The sequence below is a fragment of the Argopecten irradians genome, chromosome 11 (genome assembly GCF_041381155.1).
Source record: "Argopecten irradians isolate NY chromosome 11, Ai_NY, whole genome shotgun sequence".
NCBI classification, from domain to species: Eukaryota; Metazoa; Mollusca; class Bivalvia; order Pectinida; family Pectinidae; genus Argopecten; species Argopecten irradians.
Genome location: NC_091144.1, coordinates 12,091,018 through 12,109,347, shown reverse-complemented (window position 1 = coordinate 12,109,347; position 18,330 = coordinate 12,091,018). Strand labels below are relative to the sequence as shown.

Genomic DNA, 18,330 nt, shown 5'->3' with positions numbered 1-18,330 from the left:
ATGTGCGTCATAAACGTTAGGCTACGTCGAGAACAACGTAATGGCTGCCGTGAGGCCCGCCTCGCGGTAATTATAAGTTTACCTCTGTTTGTTTCTTTATCAATCTACTTCTTAAATATCAATGCCATCTAAAGTACTTTTAATTCACTCCAGATTTTTTGGCTGTTAATGTTACAGAATGTGCCGTTTTTTAAACATTCAAGGACAAATACGCTCGTAGATCTAACGCTGTTATTGTTAGGACTTACGTGGAAATGCAGCAAATTGCCACTAAATTCTAAAATGGACGATGGAACCAACATTCCTCTCCAATAAACGGGACTGTTTCATTCTATAAACTTAAGACTTCGTTGGTAATTTTGCTTGGGTTCTGATGAACAGGTGACTAGGTCAAATGTCCCCCCTGCAGTCATGTTCTTTATAATCTTGTGACAACCTCCTCTCGTAACATCAGTTTTTTTTTTACTAATCTCATGAAAAGAGATAATCCTTTAGTTTATAATGAAGATTTCACAAGTATCTCACAACGAAGTTTACCGTCCGTCAGTACACCGTTAGCATAAGATCTTCCACACACGTTTTTCTTATCAGACGCAGCCATGACATTGTCGGATAAACTCCGCCCACTCGTTCTCGCCTGACGTCGGGTAGGCTGTCTAAACTCCGCCCATCCAGACAATTGACAGAACCACTTGACCAGTTGATAATACTGTCGCTCAACATACCGAGGTATTACATCATTTATTTTGTCAACGGTTAGACCGACACGACAGTAAAATGGTGGTTTGATTGAACAGGTTGTCACTAAGGCACTGATTTACTGCACCATGGTTTTTTAAGTTATTAAGTTTCAGTAATTATTTCTAGTGTTCTCGCCATTTCTATCTTATTCCAAGATATAATTATATCTTTCTCAAAATGGATATCTGATTGTAGGAATGCTTATCATGTCCCCCAATCCCTAATGACAATTTAATGACTGACTGTACATTACTTTTGATATCTGATAACTTAAACATCTGAGGTAATCTCATTGATACAATTGAGAAGATTAAAATAAAACTTACATGTGTCGTTACCGGCCGAGTTATATGTATTAGTCTTGAGTGCTGTTGGAATGTCTTTGCCAGGCGTCGGTTTCATTGTCAAAGCCAGCTGTTCATACAAGTCTTTTAGATCTCGTCTACAGCGTAGACTGAAGGATTTAAACAAATCAACAAAATCCAGGAATGTCAGTTGGGAGGAGTCAGTAATTGGGGTCATTTTGTTGTCATTGGTACGCATACCCAACGACATACGACGACGTTTTGATCGGTAACGGTTCGTAAAACTAAACGTCATGCTTCTAGGCCTAAATCCAAGACTGGGACTACCACCACTTGGTTTCTGAACCACTTGGTTCTGGTGTAAGTTTGGGTCACTTGAACATGGCATCGAGGATTTGTTCACTTCAGATAACTTATTTTTACGAAGCGGGCTTGGTGTACGATGTGTCTTTTGTGATGACATTTTCTGTAAGTCGGATGAAGATAGATTCGGTACTATAGAACCTGACCCTCGAGGACTGGAATCCTGCAAAAGAAAACAAAATATTTCTTTAGCTTAATATTGACACTTCATGGATATGAATCAAATCTATAAGCAAGTTGAAGATGGCAATCCATATAAATGTCATTAAATTAGTCTCGATTTACTTTCTCCAATACTTGCAGTAATGCATATATAACAAGTCTACAATATTTTAGCTATATGACCAGAATAACTTACATTATAAAATGTTATCCAAAACTCTGTTATGACATTGTTCGTGGTCAGATCTAATAACGTCTCTACCGTCTGTCCTGTAAAACTATACATCTGTACCTATTCTGTATGAAGCCATATGGATTGTCTACCTGGTAATTACACGATTCTAGATTTACACAACAAATGTCAACACTTCCAGGGCCTCACAGACAAGTAAGTGTTTATCAGCTGATACAAAAAAAAAAAAAAAAAAAAGAGAGAGAATAGCACATTAACTATTTAAGGTTTTATGTGTGTTATAATCATGATCATGTAACAGCTTGTACACTTTTATGGAGATACAACATAATGTACTGGTAACCATGGACACACAACATAATGTACTTGTAACCATGGAGATAAAACATTATGTAGTGGTTACCATGGAGATAAAACATTATGTACTTGTAACCATGGAGATAAAACAGTCTGTTCTGGTAACCATTGTGGTACAATATTATGAACTGCAACCATGGAGATATTACATTATGTACTTGTAACCATAGAAATACAACATTGTTTACTGGTAACCATGGAGATACAACATTATGTACTTGTAACTTTCGAGATAAAACAGAATGTTCTGGTAACCATTGAGACACAACATTATAAACTGGTAACCATGGAGATACAGCATTACATGCTGGTAGCCATGGAGATACAGCATTATGTACTGGTAACCATGGAGATCCAGCATAATGGACCTGTAACCATGGAGATACAGTAATATGTACTGGTAACCGTAGAGATCCAGCAATATGTACTGGTAACCACGGGGATAATCATTGTGTACTGGTATCCTTGGAGATACAGCATTACATGCTGGTAACCATGGAGATCCAGCAATATGTATTGGTAACTATGGAGATCCAGCATTATGTACTGGTAACCATGGAAACCAGCATTATGTACTGGTAACCATCGAGATCCATCAATATGTATTGGTAACCATGGAATTTACCTTCAATATTTACTGGTTACCATGGAGATCCGACAATTTATACTGGTAACCATGGAGATCCAGCAATATGCACTTGTAACCATGGAAACCAGCATTATGTACTGGTAACCATCGAGATCCATCAATATGTACTGGTAACCATGGAATTTACCTTCAATATTTACTGGTAACCATGAAGATCCGGCAATTTGTACTGGTAACCATGGAGATCCAGCAACATAAACTGGTAACCATGGAGATCCAGCAATATGTACTGGTAGCCATGAGTGTAATTTTTTGTAAACATGGAGATTATAAAGCAATATGTACTGTACTGATAGTTTTAAGATGTAATAGTTGTACCTGTATCCCTTGGATACAGATGGGAAATCAATTCTGCAGTTACAGAGACAATAAATATGTTTTAAATTTCGTAATGAATAAAAGCAAGGTAGTATTACCTTAGAATTAGAAAATCCAGCATTTGACTTTTTGTTAAAGATCTTTGAGGTAACAAAACTGCCAGTACGTTTGAAAGACGTTGGGACATCTTGAGTACTCATCAGCTGTCTTTCTACATGCCAACGCCGCCCACCAAACACCTGTAGATAGAATTTGAAATAATCTATAGAACAGTTTCATTGAAATGTTGTCATCTCATGTACATTTGATTCACAATATGCATAATTAAGCCATTAAAATAATGATAGACAGTTAATTATTACTTATTTTCTTAAATACCATCAAGAATGAAGAAGATTCAATTCAGACATGAACTAAAAATAATTTCTGATCCATAAGGTTTGAGTTTCTCAAGTGCTGCACAGTATGGATCCTTGAGATAATTACCTCACCATGATCAATATCTCAGCTGAGGTTATATGTCCTTAGCCAGCCTCATAAAGTACAATAACTCATTAATCCATGTAAGGTATCGTGGATCTTCAATCAAATCTCTATCACCTGTTTTGTCTGGCCTTACAAGGACAATCTCTCTATCACCTGTTTTGTCTGGCCTTACAAGGACAATCAGTTGCTTGTCTACCTCTTCACTCTCATAAATTACTACCTTTGAAGTATTTATCTACAGTTCAAATATTTCATCAATTGCAGAAGCCAAATTTAATTTCATGTTGAGTATATTTAGTTTTGCGTCAAAATACTTGTTATACAGTAAAATATATTTATAGTGAACACGCTTACAGCTTATCCATGGTAATAATGAAGTTATTTTCTTCCCTGTCAGTGTTCCTATCATATATCTATAATATGCGAGTAACAAAATCTGTTTATATAACAAATTTTGTGGATTCTGCGGAAACCGTTAACCATGCATTCATCCTATTATATTCTGTCTATCTTTAATATGCGTGTAACAGATTTGTTGTGGTTACTGTGGAAACTAATGAACAGTTAACCATGCCTATATCTGCAACAGATACAACAATTTAATGTAGCCTTCTAATCAGACCACATCCTTAGAGTCTGAAATAGTCACGTCAACAGACCTGTGTGTAAAGACCACCTGGGTGTACCGACCACCTTTTTGTTCCTTTGGTGGTCTTTTTGTATAGACATGATTGACATAAAGAGGGTAATGGCGTTTGCTAAGAAGAGTTGAAATGTGTCCTCATGGTTAAATAAATAATAATAAATAAATATTCTTTGATAAAATGTCACCAATCTATTAGAGGATACTGTTTAAACTCTTCTCCATGGGTCATTATCATATGATTTACGGTAAACCACTGCTTTTTTAGGACAAAGAAGTAATTCTAACAGTGTGGACAGAATATTGTCAAATTTTTCTGCCCCTTCGTCTTAAATCACACAAAAACAACACATAAAATTATATATAAAGGATGGTCATGAATGTTCACAAAAACAATGCACACATAATAGAACATACAGATATACTATAAGGACAATGGTGATGGATGTTTTTTCGCGCATCATACCATATTTTGTGTCTTCATTATTTTCAACTTCTTTGTTATAAATAAATTGATAATCAATAGGCCTCTTACTGACGAGTATGTGATCATATATACATTTGATATAATTATTCACAAATTTAAACATCTGAATGTGTGTTTGAGCTCTTTGGCAAAATTATGCAAATATTTGTATCTTGCGAAAATAAATTTGTTAACAATTCATAAAATTTGTAGTTACAAATATAGCTATCAAGCTTTAGGTCAAAATTGTATGATCAAGTATAACATACAGAAAGACAAATCACAAGACATGAAATCTGTATCATACCTTGATGGCCTCGGCAGGTGTAGGACCGACACACTTCTCGTTGTCGTAATACAGCTGTAGGTATTGGTTCTTTAGAAGCTGTATCCTTTTGTCTGTTTGACGTCGAAGTTTGTGAGCCGCTTTAATGAGTCTCTGTAACCCTAGCAACCAGATCTTACACATGTTTTTAGGTGCCACGAACCATAACCGTTTGTTCTCTAAATGTCCAGAACCATATAGAATAGATATACTGTTAACTTTAGCATCTAGGTCGTCCATACTATGACGTTTCCCTACAAGGTTGAGATCCAGAGATTCTTCATTCCCATGTGATACCTCCTTCACAAGTTTGAGATCTACAAAACCTTCTTCTAATGTGTCATACACATCTTCCCCGCCCGTGTAACGTATACTTAAAGCCTGAGTTGAGCTAGAATCTGACTCTCCCTTCAACATATAATCAGGATAGGATGTATTTCCAGGCATAAGCGAACTCCAGGAGGGCTTTCTCCATGTTAGAGTTGCATTGTCCAGTTCCAGTTTGAGGTAGCATACATAGGTGCGGCAGCTATCGTCCTCAATGTGAATCACAGTACTGCCGTGGTGCATACACTGTAGCCAGTGGTGACTTAGACCTGCCAGTTTGGGAGTTATCACTACCACTTCATGGTCATTCATGATTGGCTGAACAGGTTGGTAAGAGTCAAGGTCAAGGTCATAGTCACTCTCACAGTCGTTTTCTTCATTCTCAACTTCTTCAACCACAAAGTCTTCCTGACTGTGTATTAGAATTTAAACAAAAATTAGATAAGGCAAAGCTAGTATTGAATTTCAAATTCCAAAAAAGGCCATTTGATTTCAGTATTTTTTCAAATTAATTTTCCAACTCTTATAATTAATATCAACATAGCCATTACATTCGAGTAAACATCAAAGCCAAAATGTTTGCATTCCTATTAATGGTCTTTTAGATTATGTTCAAGCATAAATGATCTAATGGCTCTTGTATTCAGTAGTTTTTAAATCTTAAAAACTTTGTAAAAAAGGAAATTTTAGGCATGAAAAAGGGAAAAAAATCAAGTTGTTCATTTTGATCTTTGAGAGATGATTAGAAGAACACTGTTTGACCTTTTGACCTCTTCCTCCTCTCGCTGTGCTGTTTCCTGTCCCCTCCCATGGTGATGGAAAAGACTGATGTCGTTAAGGATGGTATGAGTCTGCTGTAACTTGTCCATGTTTATAAGGCCCCCGACACCGATCCTCGTCATGAAACGGTCCTCTCCATTAAAGTCTGAGATAAACTTGAAATAAAAGAAATGGAAAGCTGAAGAGAAACATTAAGATATTAAGTAATTTTTCAGTGATCTGTAATGTATAATACTAATTTACCAGGATTTTTGAATACAAAGACAGTATGTACCTCACCTGCACCTTTCTGTATACCACCTACCAGCTCTGTACTAAATCCTTCAATGATCATTAACAAATGGAAACAATGTATGTAGTTTGATCTTGACCTTGTATACAAGTATCTACAATATTTTATTCCTAAATGATCGGGTCACATATCAGACTATTGATATCATAAAATTTCTTTACACATGCCCACCAAACTAATGAACCAATAATATAGTTAAAAGAAGCAGACAATGTACTTCAACGAAACATGCATAACAGGAAGTCATTGAAAATAGACCACCTCTTCACGTCCCAGTCTACTTAGGACTCTCACAAACAAACTTGACAATATCTGATATCAGGGAAGACATCACTCTATTCACTCTGACACCAGGATTCCAACAGAAAGTTGATAACATCCTTTAGATAGTATTACAACATGTCAATTAAAAAACAATGAGTATTTATGCAGGATGTCCAGCCTGGTAACTGCACCATGGAAGATGTATATTAATTTTTCATTTGATTTGAAATTCATTTAACTCATATAACTTGAATTATCTGTTTGATTGAAAGTATTTTGTTGGTCCTGACTCAAAACTCTTTATCATATTTTCAAGTTAATTGAACTAAAACACTTGGATATCATTACTCAAAACAATACCAAGGTCCCGTGAATTTTGAGGTTATCTTTTATTTGAGTAAGTTTTATTGAAATATCAATAATGAAGTACCTCCAAAGACTGGTTTTCCTTGGAAGGAAGAACTATGATGCTTGGAACATTGATGAAAAGCGCTCGGAGCTCTCGCAGAAATCCACCGAAAAATGGCACCACCTTACATGTTGGAATGTCAAGGCCACGCCCCACTGCTTCGCGGTACTCCTGGGTCAGCTCACGAGACAGCAGGAAGTTAGAGAGCATGTGCAGGGTCGATAGATCTTCATCACATAAGGACAGCCAAAACGGCTTCAGCTTTTCTGACCTACAATAGGATAATACAATTGGTTCTCAAACCTACAATATAAATGAATATTATAATTTTCCTGAATTTAAACAGAAGACCAGGATTTATGCACATTCAGCAACCCTTTGTTACAGATCATTTATAAATTTGCACTCGGCAAAAAGTTTACAAAATTTGTAATTCATTAAAAAAGAAAAATTAAAAAAGTAAAGATATACAGCTCACACTTTTATCTGATAATGAATGTAAACCAATTTATGTTTGTATGCAACTTCATTTTGTGTATTTCACGAGAAATCGAAAATAACCTTAATAATTGTTTCAAATACAAGCAAAGTTGGACAATAGAAGTCTAGATCTTGGTTTTAAATCATCAAGAAAAAGTCATGATGCGTTGCTGCCAAAATATGGTGGTTTACAATAACCAAGATATTCTGTCTTTGCATTTTACAGAGTTATCTCCCTTTTTGGTAAATATCAATTATGATGTTATTATTTAGTGAGTCCAACTTAACATTGTTTTCTCTGAAAAGTATGACATTACCCTATGAAACATCAAATTACTTACCCGCAAGGGCAGATATTTAATATGCAAATACAGAATAAAAAGACAAAATAATTAAGGACATATAGGTATATGCCTAGTATTTCATGGTAGAGACATTAAAACAAAAGAAGGTGGTGATTCAGAATTAGAGATTACAATAAAAAACTCACTTGAGCCCCGCCACAATCTCCATGGTAGTGTTGAAGTTACCGAGGCACCAGCAGTAGAAGGCTAGACGGAGGATACAGGACAGAATGGCCTTACGATCTTCATGTGTTGGCTGTGTGATGATCAGCTGGGTCACCCACGAACTCACCTACAGCACACACCAAAAGTCTCTAATTTTGCATGTGGTCGATTAACTTTCTTGTTCCATTTTATTGCTTGCTTACAGATAGCTTTCAAAAACTGACAATCGTAATGCAATGAAGTAATAATTTTGTTTCAGTAGCTAAGAACCACGTTTGTATGCGTTCTCACCTCATTAAACCTCTGTATTAGATCCTCAACACTGGACAGTTTCCTGTAGACGGTTGACCCCCGCGACAGGTCAGTGGTCACTTGTCGTATGTAGTGGGACGGAGGAATCTCATTAAACAAGGCATGTTCCATATCGGTCAACAGTATTGCTACCTCTTCGGGGAAATGTAACAGCCTTTGCAGGTTTTCCAGCTCTTCTGAGTACTTGCTTCCCCCTTCCAAAGCTGGTCGCAGTAAAGGTGGTTTTCTATGAAAATCTGTGACGAAAATGATTTTTGTTTATAAGAGCTGCCTCTTGTTTATTAAGCTTGTGTATATTGTGTTTTAATGTGTTTCTAGTATCAGAGCAGGCAATTACTGAATAGATTAAAAATAAAATATATTCATCCAACTCATTAATATTGCATCGTCATTTAAAAAATTATACTGACTTTGACTGCATGACCAGTCCCTATTAATCTTAATTTGTTAAGAATTGCTTATTTTTGCTACAAAATTATCTCCCCTTAGTTAATAAAGTTTGCAACAAAAATGTATCCCCTTAGTTCAAATTCGATATTTCAAAATTTCAGTTTGCTACAGAAGTATTTTCCATTAGTTTAAAATTTAATACTTGTCGATAATTGTCCATGTAGATGATTTTGCTACAGGATTATCTCCCCTTAACCTTAATATCAAATCTAAATACCTTAAACACACAATTGACAAACTAGCAGATAGGTGTCTTATAGTGATACAAATCTACAGAAATAAGCAATGAATAAATATACAGCATCATTACCAAATCTACAGAAATAAGTAATGTTATATTTACAGTATCATTAGCAAATCTACAGTATCATTACCAAATCTACAGAAATAAGTAATGTTATATGTACAATATCATTACCAAATCTACAGAAATAAGTAATGTTATATTTACAGTATCATTACCAAATCTACAGAAATAAGCTATGACTATATGTACAGCATCATTACCAAATCTACAGAAATAAGCTATGATTATATATACAGTATCATTACCAAATCTACAGAAATAAGCTATGACTATATGTACAGTATCATTACCAAATCTACAGAAATAAGCTATGACTATATGTACAGTATCATTACCAAATCTACAGAAATAAGCTATGAAAATATATACAGTATCATTACCAAATCTACAGAAATAAGCTATGATTATATAAATAGTATCATTACCAAATCTACAGAAATAAGCGATGACTATAAGTACAGTACCATTACCAAATCTACAGAAATAAGCAATGACTATATGTACAGTATCATTACCAAATCTACAGAAATAAGCTATGATTATATATACAGTATCATTACCAAATCTACAGAAATAAGCAATGACAATATATACAGTATCATTACCAAATCTACAGAAATAAGTAATGTTATATTTACAGTATCATTACCAAATCTACAGAAATAAGCCATGACTATATGTACAGTATCATTACCAAATCTACAGAAATAAGCTATGACTATAAGTACAGTATCATTACCAAATCTACAGAAATAAGTAATGTTATATATACAGTATCATTACCAAATCTACAGAAATAAGCAATGACAATATGTACAGTATCATTACCAAATTTACAGAAATAAGTAATGTTATATATACAGTATCATTACCAAATCTACAGAAATAAGCAATGACAATATGTACAGTATAATTACCAAATTTACAGAAATAAGTAATGTTATATATACAGTATCATTACCAAATCTACAGAAATAAGTTATGACAATATGTACAGTATCATTACCAAATATACAGAAATAAGCTATGACAATATGTACAGTATCATTACCAAATCTACAGAAATAAGCTATGACTATATGTACAGTATCATTACCAAATCTACAGAAATAAGCTATGACTATATGTACAGTATCATTACCAAATATACAGAAATAAGCTATGACAATATGTACAGTATCATTACCAAATCTACAGAAATAAGCTATGACTATATGTACAGTATCATTACCAAATCTACAGAAATAAGCTATGACTATATGTACAGTATCATTACCAAATCTACAGAAATAAGCTATGACTATATGTACAGTATCATTACCAAATCTTCAGAAATAAGCTATGACTATATGTGAGTATCATTACCAAATCTACAGAAATAAGCTATGACTATATATACAGTATCATTACCAAATCTACAGAAATAAGCAATGATTATATATACAGTATCATTACCAAATCTACAGAAATAAGCTATGACTATATATACAGTATCATTACCAAATCTACAGAAATAAGCAATGATTATATATACAGTATCATTACCAAATCTACAGAAATAAGCTATGACTATATGTACAGTATCATTACCAAATCTACAGAAATAAGCCATGACTATATGTACAGTATCATTACCAAATCTACAGAAATAAGCTATGACTATATATACAGTATCATTACCAAATCTACAGAAATAAGCTATGACTATATGTGAGTATCATTACCAAATCTACAGAAATAAGCTATGACTATATGTGAGTATCATTACCAAATCTACAGAAATAAGCTATGACTTTATGTGAGTATCATTACCAAATCTACAGAAATAAGCTATGACTATATATACAGTATCATTACCAAATCTACAGAAATAAGCTATGACTATATGTGAGTATCATTACCAAATCTACAGAAATAAGCTATGACTTTATGTGAGTATCATTACCAAATCTACAGAAATAAGCTATGACTATATATACAGTATCATTACCAAATTCAAAGCTATCCCTTCGGAGTGTTCCGTTGTTGAGGAATCTCCCATCCATGTCCAAGGCGTCCCACAACACAGCCGTAACTGATTTGAGGTTGTCCAGTGTTGCCATGGAAAGGTGCCAAGGCTTGGTACCACGGAATTCCAGAACAAGTCCATCGTGATATTTCCCACTTCCTGTGTTCCATTCCTCAAGGTCTCGAATACTCTGGGTTTTCAGTAGTAGTTTGGTCTTGTTATCTAACAAAACTATTTTGTCAGTGGCGATTCCCAAAAGACGGACAGCCTGCAGATTAGTATATATTCAAACAATTCATCACCAACTTTGAGTTTTTGGAAAACTAACAGAACACATGTTTATTTTGACAATTAAAATCATTAAATAGTAAAGAATTTCACTCTTTTAAAGCCAATTATGTGCTGTATTTATTTAATCTATTGTAAATTGTTCTACACAAAACCTAATGAGAATATATAACTTGCTATAACCTACCTTTTTCTGTGTGTTGCCCCGTAAAAGTTCCTTCACTTGGTAAAGCTTACAGCCAAACGACGGCAGATTCTTACAGATCTTGATGTACTGTTGTTTAAGTTTAATCTCACTGTCATAGTATGGGGTATGCCACAGTTGTTTCTGCTTCTCCTGAGTAAATGTAAAAATGGTTAAATTACTTTAAATGTCTGTAGGGCATCAATATCCCCGGTCTCCAAATGGACTTGGGATGGGACAATATCCCAGCCTCCCTATGGAATTGGGATAGGACAATACCCAGCCTTCATATGGAATTGGGATGGGACGATATCCCAGGCTCCCAATGGAGTTGGGATGGGACAACATCCCAGGCTCCCAATGGAGTTGGGATGGGATGATATCCCAGGCTCCCTATGGAAGTGGGAAGGGATGATACCCCAGTCTCAATATGGAATTGAGGTGGAAAGATACCCAAGCCTCTCTATGGAAATAGGGATGGAATGATAACCCAGTCTCAATATGGAATTGGGATGGGACGATACCAAAGCTTCCCTGTGGAATTGGGATGAGTCGATACCCAGCTTCCCTATGGCATTAGAATGGGACGATGCCCCAGCCTCCCTATGGAATTGGAATGGGACAATACCCAAGCTTCCCTGTGGCATTAGAATGGGACAATGTCCCAGCCTCCATATGGAATTGGATGTGATGATATCCCAGCCTCCGTATGGAATTGGGATGGAACGATACCCAAGCTTCCCTGTGGAATTAAAATGGGACAATATCCCAGCTTCCCTATGGAATTGGGATGGGACGATACCCCAGTTTTTCTATGGAATTGGGATAGGACCATTTTCCAGCCTCCTCTACGGAACTCAATAAAAAAATTCTCAGGCATTTTTCTGCTCAAGGATTTTAACACAATTGAGACATCATACATCTTTGCTAGGATGTCATTGGTACATTATTGATGTCAACACAATTTCTTGTTTTATATCCAAGAAAGCTACATTTGTCCTGGTATAAAAAAACCTGGCTTTTTATGGAGGCGCAGCCTGCCATCATGTAATCACTCTGGTTTTCAATTATCACCGGAACACTATACCTTGGTAATCCTATCGACAGTTTCCGGAACTACGGGAGATAACTTTACACTGTGTATTGCAACGTACGTTGTGTATTATACAGCAGTCAGAGGTTCTCCGTTTATTACATGTTTCAGTCACATTATAATTTCCCACTTAATTACTTTAGACTTATTTTCAATGTTACAATTAGTTATTAGTTATTCTCACCGAAAGTGTGTCTCAATATCGGTACTTATACTAGTGAGTGCGCTGCATCTAGATCTGTTAGCCTTACTAACCTACGGCAGACTAACTTGCAAACCGCGAATCTAACAGTAATTGCATATAAACTTGTTTGTAAGTAAAATAATTCAACTGACAGTAAATGCCTTTTCAATTACGTGTATTTAATCAAATATTGATAGGCCTATCCACTAATATTTTATAAAAAATGAACTAGAATTCCCCAAACTAACGAACATGTCAACAAGAACAGTCCGTACAAAGGGAGACAACTGTTACAAACTCTGCCGACGCACTCCAATGCAGAGTGTTAAATCACACATGTGTTCACTGCTTCACTCATGTTACCGGGGACGCCATCATGGCTTCTGCTGTTGATATTACGGTATATATTTGTAATTATAAGTACGATGTCATGATATTTAAATATCACAGGCCTAAAAGGATATAATCTGACAATGATTTTGACGATTTTTTTATTCAATTTGACCGAACGAAAATCTGACGTACATGAAAAACGGCGAGGTCCCGTACTATCGCCATTACCTGACGCCGTGTTGGTCCTGGAATGGCTGGCGAGTTTACAGCCGTGAGTGTTGATAATTTTGTTAAAAACTTGCTGTCAAAACTTCAATAATCCTTTAATATGTTTCATTTACAGTTGATCAGATCATTTTCGTGCATTTTTCAACGGCAAATAATGTACTAACATCCTACAATAAACACATTACTCGGAACGATAGAAAGTGAAAGAAGCGGTGAACGGACTGTGAATCGGCACGGACAAAGCAGCAATAACAGTGTTTTACATAGCAAATATATTGATGGAGCCACGATACAAATTTTGATTAGTTTGTTTACGATATTTCAGGTAATTTGCGCATATATTGTGTTTAAGTTATAAAAAATCGGCAATATTTTGAGTATTTCCGACAGAGAAAATCGCCCATTTTCTGACATGTAAACGTTTTAATTAATTTTTGAAGTCCTCATGTCGAATAATATTTGGGAATGATAGCATCACTGTGTAGTTTGATTCATTCTGAAGCAACATTATTAACAAAACATTTCTCAAAAATAAACATAAAAGTACGGCGGCACAGAAGTGACACGAAAAATATTTTTTTTAATGTAGGACCCAAAAAAAAAAAAGATTTTATATAGGGTGAAAAATATTTTTTTCTTTTACGTGCTCACGTAAAACTTATTACGTGAGCACGTAAAACGTTTACGTGCTCAAGTAAAACAGTTTGTGTAAGACAAGAAATATTTTTTATGTATGGTGAAAAATATTTTTTTTATGTGGGACGAAAAATATTTTTTTTTTATGTAAGACAAAAAATATTTTTTTATGTAAGGTGAAATATATTTTTTTCTTGTTTTTAACAATATCTTGTTTATTTGCAGATGTTGTATATTCTATACAAAGGGATATTCCGTTAAGATATTAAAGGATTTGTGCAGCCAAAATATTGTTTTGATAATACGTCAGGATATTGCTTTGGATGAATGAAAAATTAAGTCCCACCCAACGAATCGCCTAGCTTTTAGCACTATCGGTTGGTTTTGGTCGTGATTTACGGGTAGTGTTGACTACGGTTCAGAGATAATGAGATACTGATGTAGATATTTTCAGTTTCAAAACATTCCATTTACACCATTTCAAACATTCAAACAAGCATATATCTAACTTTAGATTAGATAATCTGTCCAATTTGATAGCGATATCAAAATGATGTTCGGATCAGTCTGGACTGAGATTTAGATAGCATATTATATAAATTTCTGTGTAATAAAAAAAACCAGTATAATGTAACACTATCTTATTACTTATTATTGTTTTTTATTTCAAATTTCTACCATAACGATGCAAATACGTCACAGTTTTTGAGTAAAAGTAAAATGTGGACGGTTATTAGTTATGTGATATTGGAGTGACAATACCGAACTTATACCGAAAATGATATGTATATCAATATTGTTGCCTTTGAAACTTTATCCATAACGTTTACTAAAAAGCAGAAATACATCAATGATATTTCTGATATGTGTTTCTAAATTACAGTATAAGTGTAGATTTAAATTCATAATTTCAAAATTATACTAAATCCTTAAAATAGTATATCTATTGTCGATCCTTTTGTATATCATACCGAGATTTAATAGTATGATATATGAACATTTATCGTATAATCCAAAAAGTAACCACACATAGTGTTCAAATGAAAAAATAAAATTACTTGTATACAGGCATCATATAGATATGAAATGTTGTACCTTTTCAAAATTATACTTGGTGATATTTATATAAGTATATTTAGTGTGGTAATGCTGTAACCCTTCTTGTATGACTATACATGTAGATTCGAAACAGTGAAAATACTAGAACGAATATACGTACCCGGCCTACTATACCTTTCTAAAGACGACACCATTTTCTGTCAAAAAGTCTTTTGAGCTACAATATTGCAGCTATGAAAATACATGCTTAGAATTTTTCCTAAAACCTTAGAAATTACGGGTGATTGCTATATTCCACGATTCCGTAATTACAGTACTAGACTGGAATAATTTTTAAGGTTAAATCTTTAGTTGAAATAGTTCTTAGAACCATTTTTGTTTCTGAATAAGTCAACTTCCATTATTGTTTTACCTGTGTACGACATATATATATGTAATATATATATTCCTAGGTACATGTATGATCAGGGATATTTTATTTCCATTTGCTTTTACATCTTCATTTTAAAAATGGAGGTGACAATAAAAAAAACTAGAGCATAGATGTACGGGATTTCCATAATTCAAGTCACAATCCAATTAACGGATGTCCTAACCTGATTGACAGTAAGACAATAGCAAATACCCGACATAGTCCACCGAATAGCAAATTGCCCGCGGCCAGGTACTTACAGGTGAGTTCGATGAATGGCGTTTGGTACAGGTAAACAACATCCTGGCCCAGGTATTACATAACCATCAAACCAAAGACATATGGCTAATTATATATCTATATAGATGTATCTATTCGTATATCGATTAAAAATTGAAAGCGACCGCACAGTCTGAAAAAATTGTTTGTTTTGCTAATATCTCAATATTTAGATCTTTTATAATATCAAAAATAAATTCTTTCTACCACATGTTGAAACGTTTTACGGTATTGTAATAAATGTATCTCAATTTATTCGGTTAGCAACACACAACACAATGTTGGTAATGATCAATCATCGGTGTGTATGTACAGAAACATATACACCGTATACATATATGTATATATGTTTCTGGTATGTACGTCAATACTTTAATAAAGGATTTCTGAAATTGTTTCATAAAATTTCATTTTACAGGCACAAACTTTGTAATTCACAATGTATCAAAGATACAGACTACAGGAAAATATTATGTAATTAAAGCTTATTCGTTGCTGAACTCCTCGACAAAAAAAAATCGAAACTTTTATTTCTGTGTGGATTTTCTTTCATAATTACACGAAGATACCTGTTATTAGAGCATAAATTAGAGTATTTGAAACATCGAATTTCACTCTTTTAGTTATTTACATTCGAGCCAAAGTTATTGTATGATTAACTTCACTCAAAAGTAATCATAAAAAATCGTTGATCGGCTTTTCCTGTGACCGTCGATGTAAGTGATAGCACATCAGTTATAGTACAGCTATAAGCCACGGACTATTATGATGTCACACGGTTTAGAGCTAGAACATATGTATGGCACGGAGAGGTTTCTACACGTGCTTATAAAGCCATTTCCAGCATAAACTGAAATTATAATTTTTGACTGCACAATTCCTTTAACTAGTACTTTCATTGCAACAAAATGTAATATTCCAATCCAGTATTAACTTCTGAAATTGAAATCAGGGGTATCAATGTTTATAATATCCTGAGTTGGGTTAGATGTTTTAATGGAATATCCCTTGAGAGGAAATTGGACATTGATTTCAACTTCACCTTACACTGTTGTTAACATTGACAGATTGACACTGGATTTGGCAATATTTGATTGTTGGGTTCATTAATGGCATGGACGGCCTCCAATGTATGTTGTGTGTAGCATGCACAGACTGCGCTGTATTTGTAGGGTCTTCTTGTATAGTGGAACTCTTGTCCTTTCATTGTGCTACATGTATTATGATATCACTGGAACATGCCGCTGAAGACACCCAAGCATCCCAACACACCTGGTCACATTAAACTGACAATGGGTCAGCCAGTCGTTCTACTGCCAGTATATGCTGAGCTCAGCAGGAGCATAACTACCACTTTCATACACTTTGCCCAGATGGTAGAAAGTTCAAACTATGATTGAAATTTCAAAACATGTAAAAACCAACACAAACTTTCAAAAGGAATATATATTAGTCTTGCATCATTTTTATTCTATATATCATTATTCATTGTTCATATTTATTTCGCATACAATATTTTCAAGATCTTTGGAGCATTTGTTTTTAACAACTTTATAAGATTTAACATTTCCATGATTTAACCAATTTTCAAATATTTGATCCACATTAATTCTATAATAAACAACAGTCATTCTGCGAAAGCACAGAATTTTCAATCTGTTATTTCAATCCATATTGATTGAAAATAACCTGAACATGTACTATTACCTCTTTTATGATATATCTTTAATATTTCAATATATCATTACCCTGTCTAGAATCTGAGCTACGCCTCCTTCAGTACTTTCAGTACTTTGATTGGTTCATGAGGAAGCTTTTATTTTAAGATTTTAATGCAAATAATCCTTGTGACCAGTAGTTCGAAAGTATTTAACCGTTTTCAAATATGGCAGCGTCAAGGTTAATCATTTCATTCCATTACAGTGCAGTTATGTGATGACTGTCTTTGCCTATTTTACTTATTACTTAAAATAATCTGTACTTACTTGTATAATACAACGAATCTTCTTTGACGAGTTAAAATCTGGTGGTAGGAATTTCGTAAGGTCAACTTCACTTCCAATGTCAAGGTCTTTACTACTAACACAAGATAGCTGACGGACTAGCCTCCCCTTACGACGAGAACTTGTTATACGGCCTGCACGATTGTTACGTATTAACTCCTTACGTTTACGGAGATTTTCCTGTGGGTCAGTGGACTTTGCCCAGAGTTTATGGTCTATGAGTTTACCCCCGTGGAGGAAGGTGAGATCTGGGGGTTTGGGATGGGAGTGGTTTGGTAGGTTATGTTCAGGCCACGCCTCCTCTATATGTAACTGTATACTGGCCAGGGTAGCCGCCTCCTCCTTAGAACATGGAATGTCACCAGCTACAACCAGTTGTTGGAGCTGTAAATCAAAATATAGCAAAATCATTTATCAACTTTTTTTTCTTTTCAAAACAGGTTATTTATATCATGAGAAAAGATTATTTCTTTTTTTTCTTTTTT

The 18,330-nt window shown here is 34.5% G+C and overlaps 1 protein-coding gene across 1 annotated transcript in view; it reads right to left on the bottom strand.

Annotated features, from left to right (window-relative positions):
* Positions 1–18,330, bottom strand: part of LOC138334401 (1-phosphatidylinositol 4,5-bisphosphate phosphodiesterase epsilon-1-like) — a 72,720-nt gene that overhangs the window by 27,462 nt on the left and 26,928 nt on the right. The window contains exons 6-15 of the mRNA XM_069283071.1: positions 17,828–18,229; positions 11,622–11,771; positions 11,129–11,414; positions 8,361–8,617; positions 8,051–8,196; positions 7,102–7,351; positions 6,098–6,270; positions 4,991–5,747; positions 3,187–3,327; positions 1,068–1,572 (exon numbers count right to left, since the gene is read on the bottom strand). Coding sequence (XP_069139172.1) covers positions 1,068–1,572; positions 3,187–3,327; positions 4,991–5,747; positions 6,098–6,270; positions 7,102–7,351; positions 8,051–8,196; positions 8,361–8,617; positions 11,129–11,414; positions 11,622–11,771; positions 17,828–18,229 — 3,067 coding nt within the window. The remainder of the gene's footprint in view (positions 1–1,067; positions 1,573–3,186; positions 3,328–4,990; positions 5,748–6,097; positions 6,271–7,101; positions 7,352–8,050; positions 8,197–8,360; positions 8,618–11,128; positions 11,415–11,621; positions 11,772–17,827; positions 18,230–18,330) is intronic.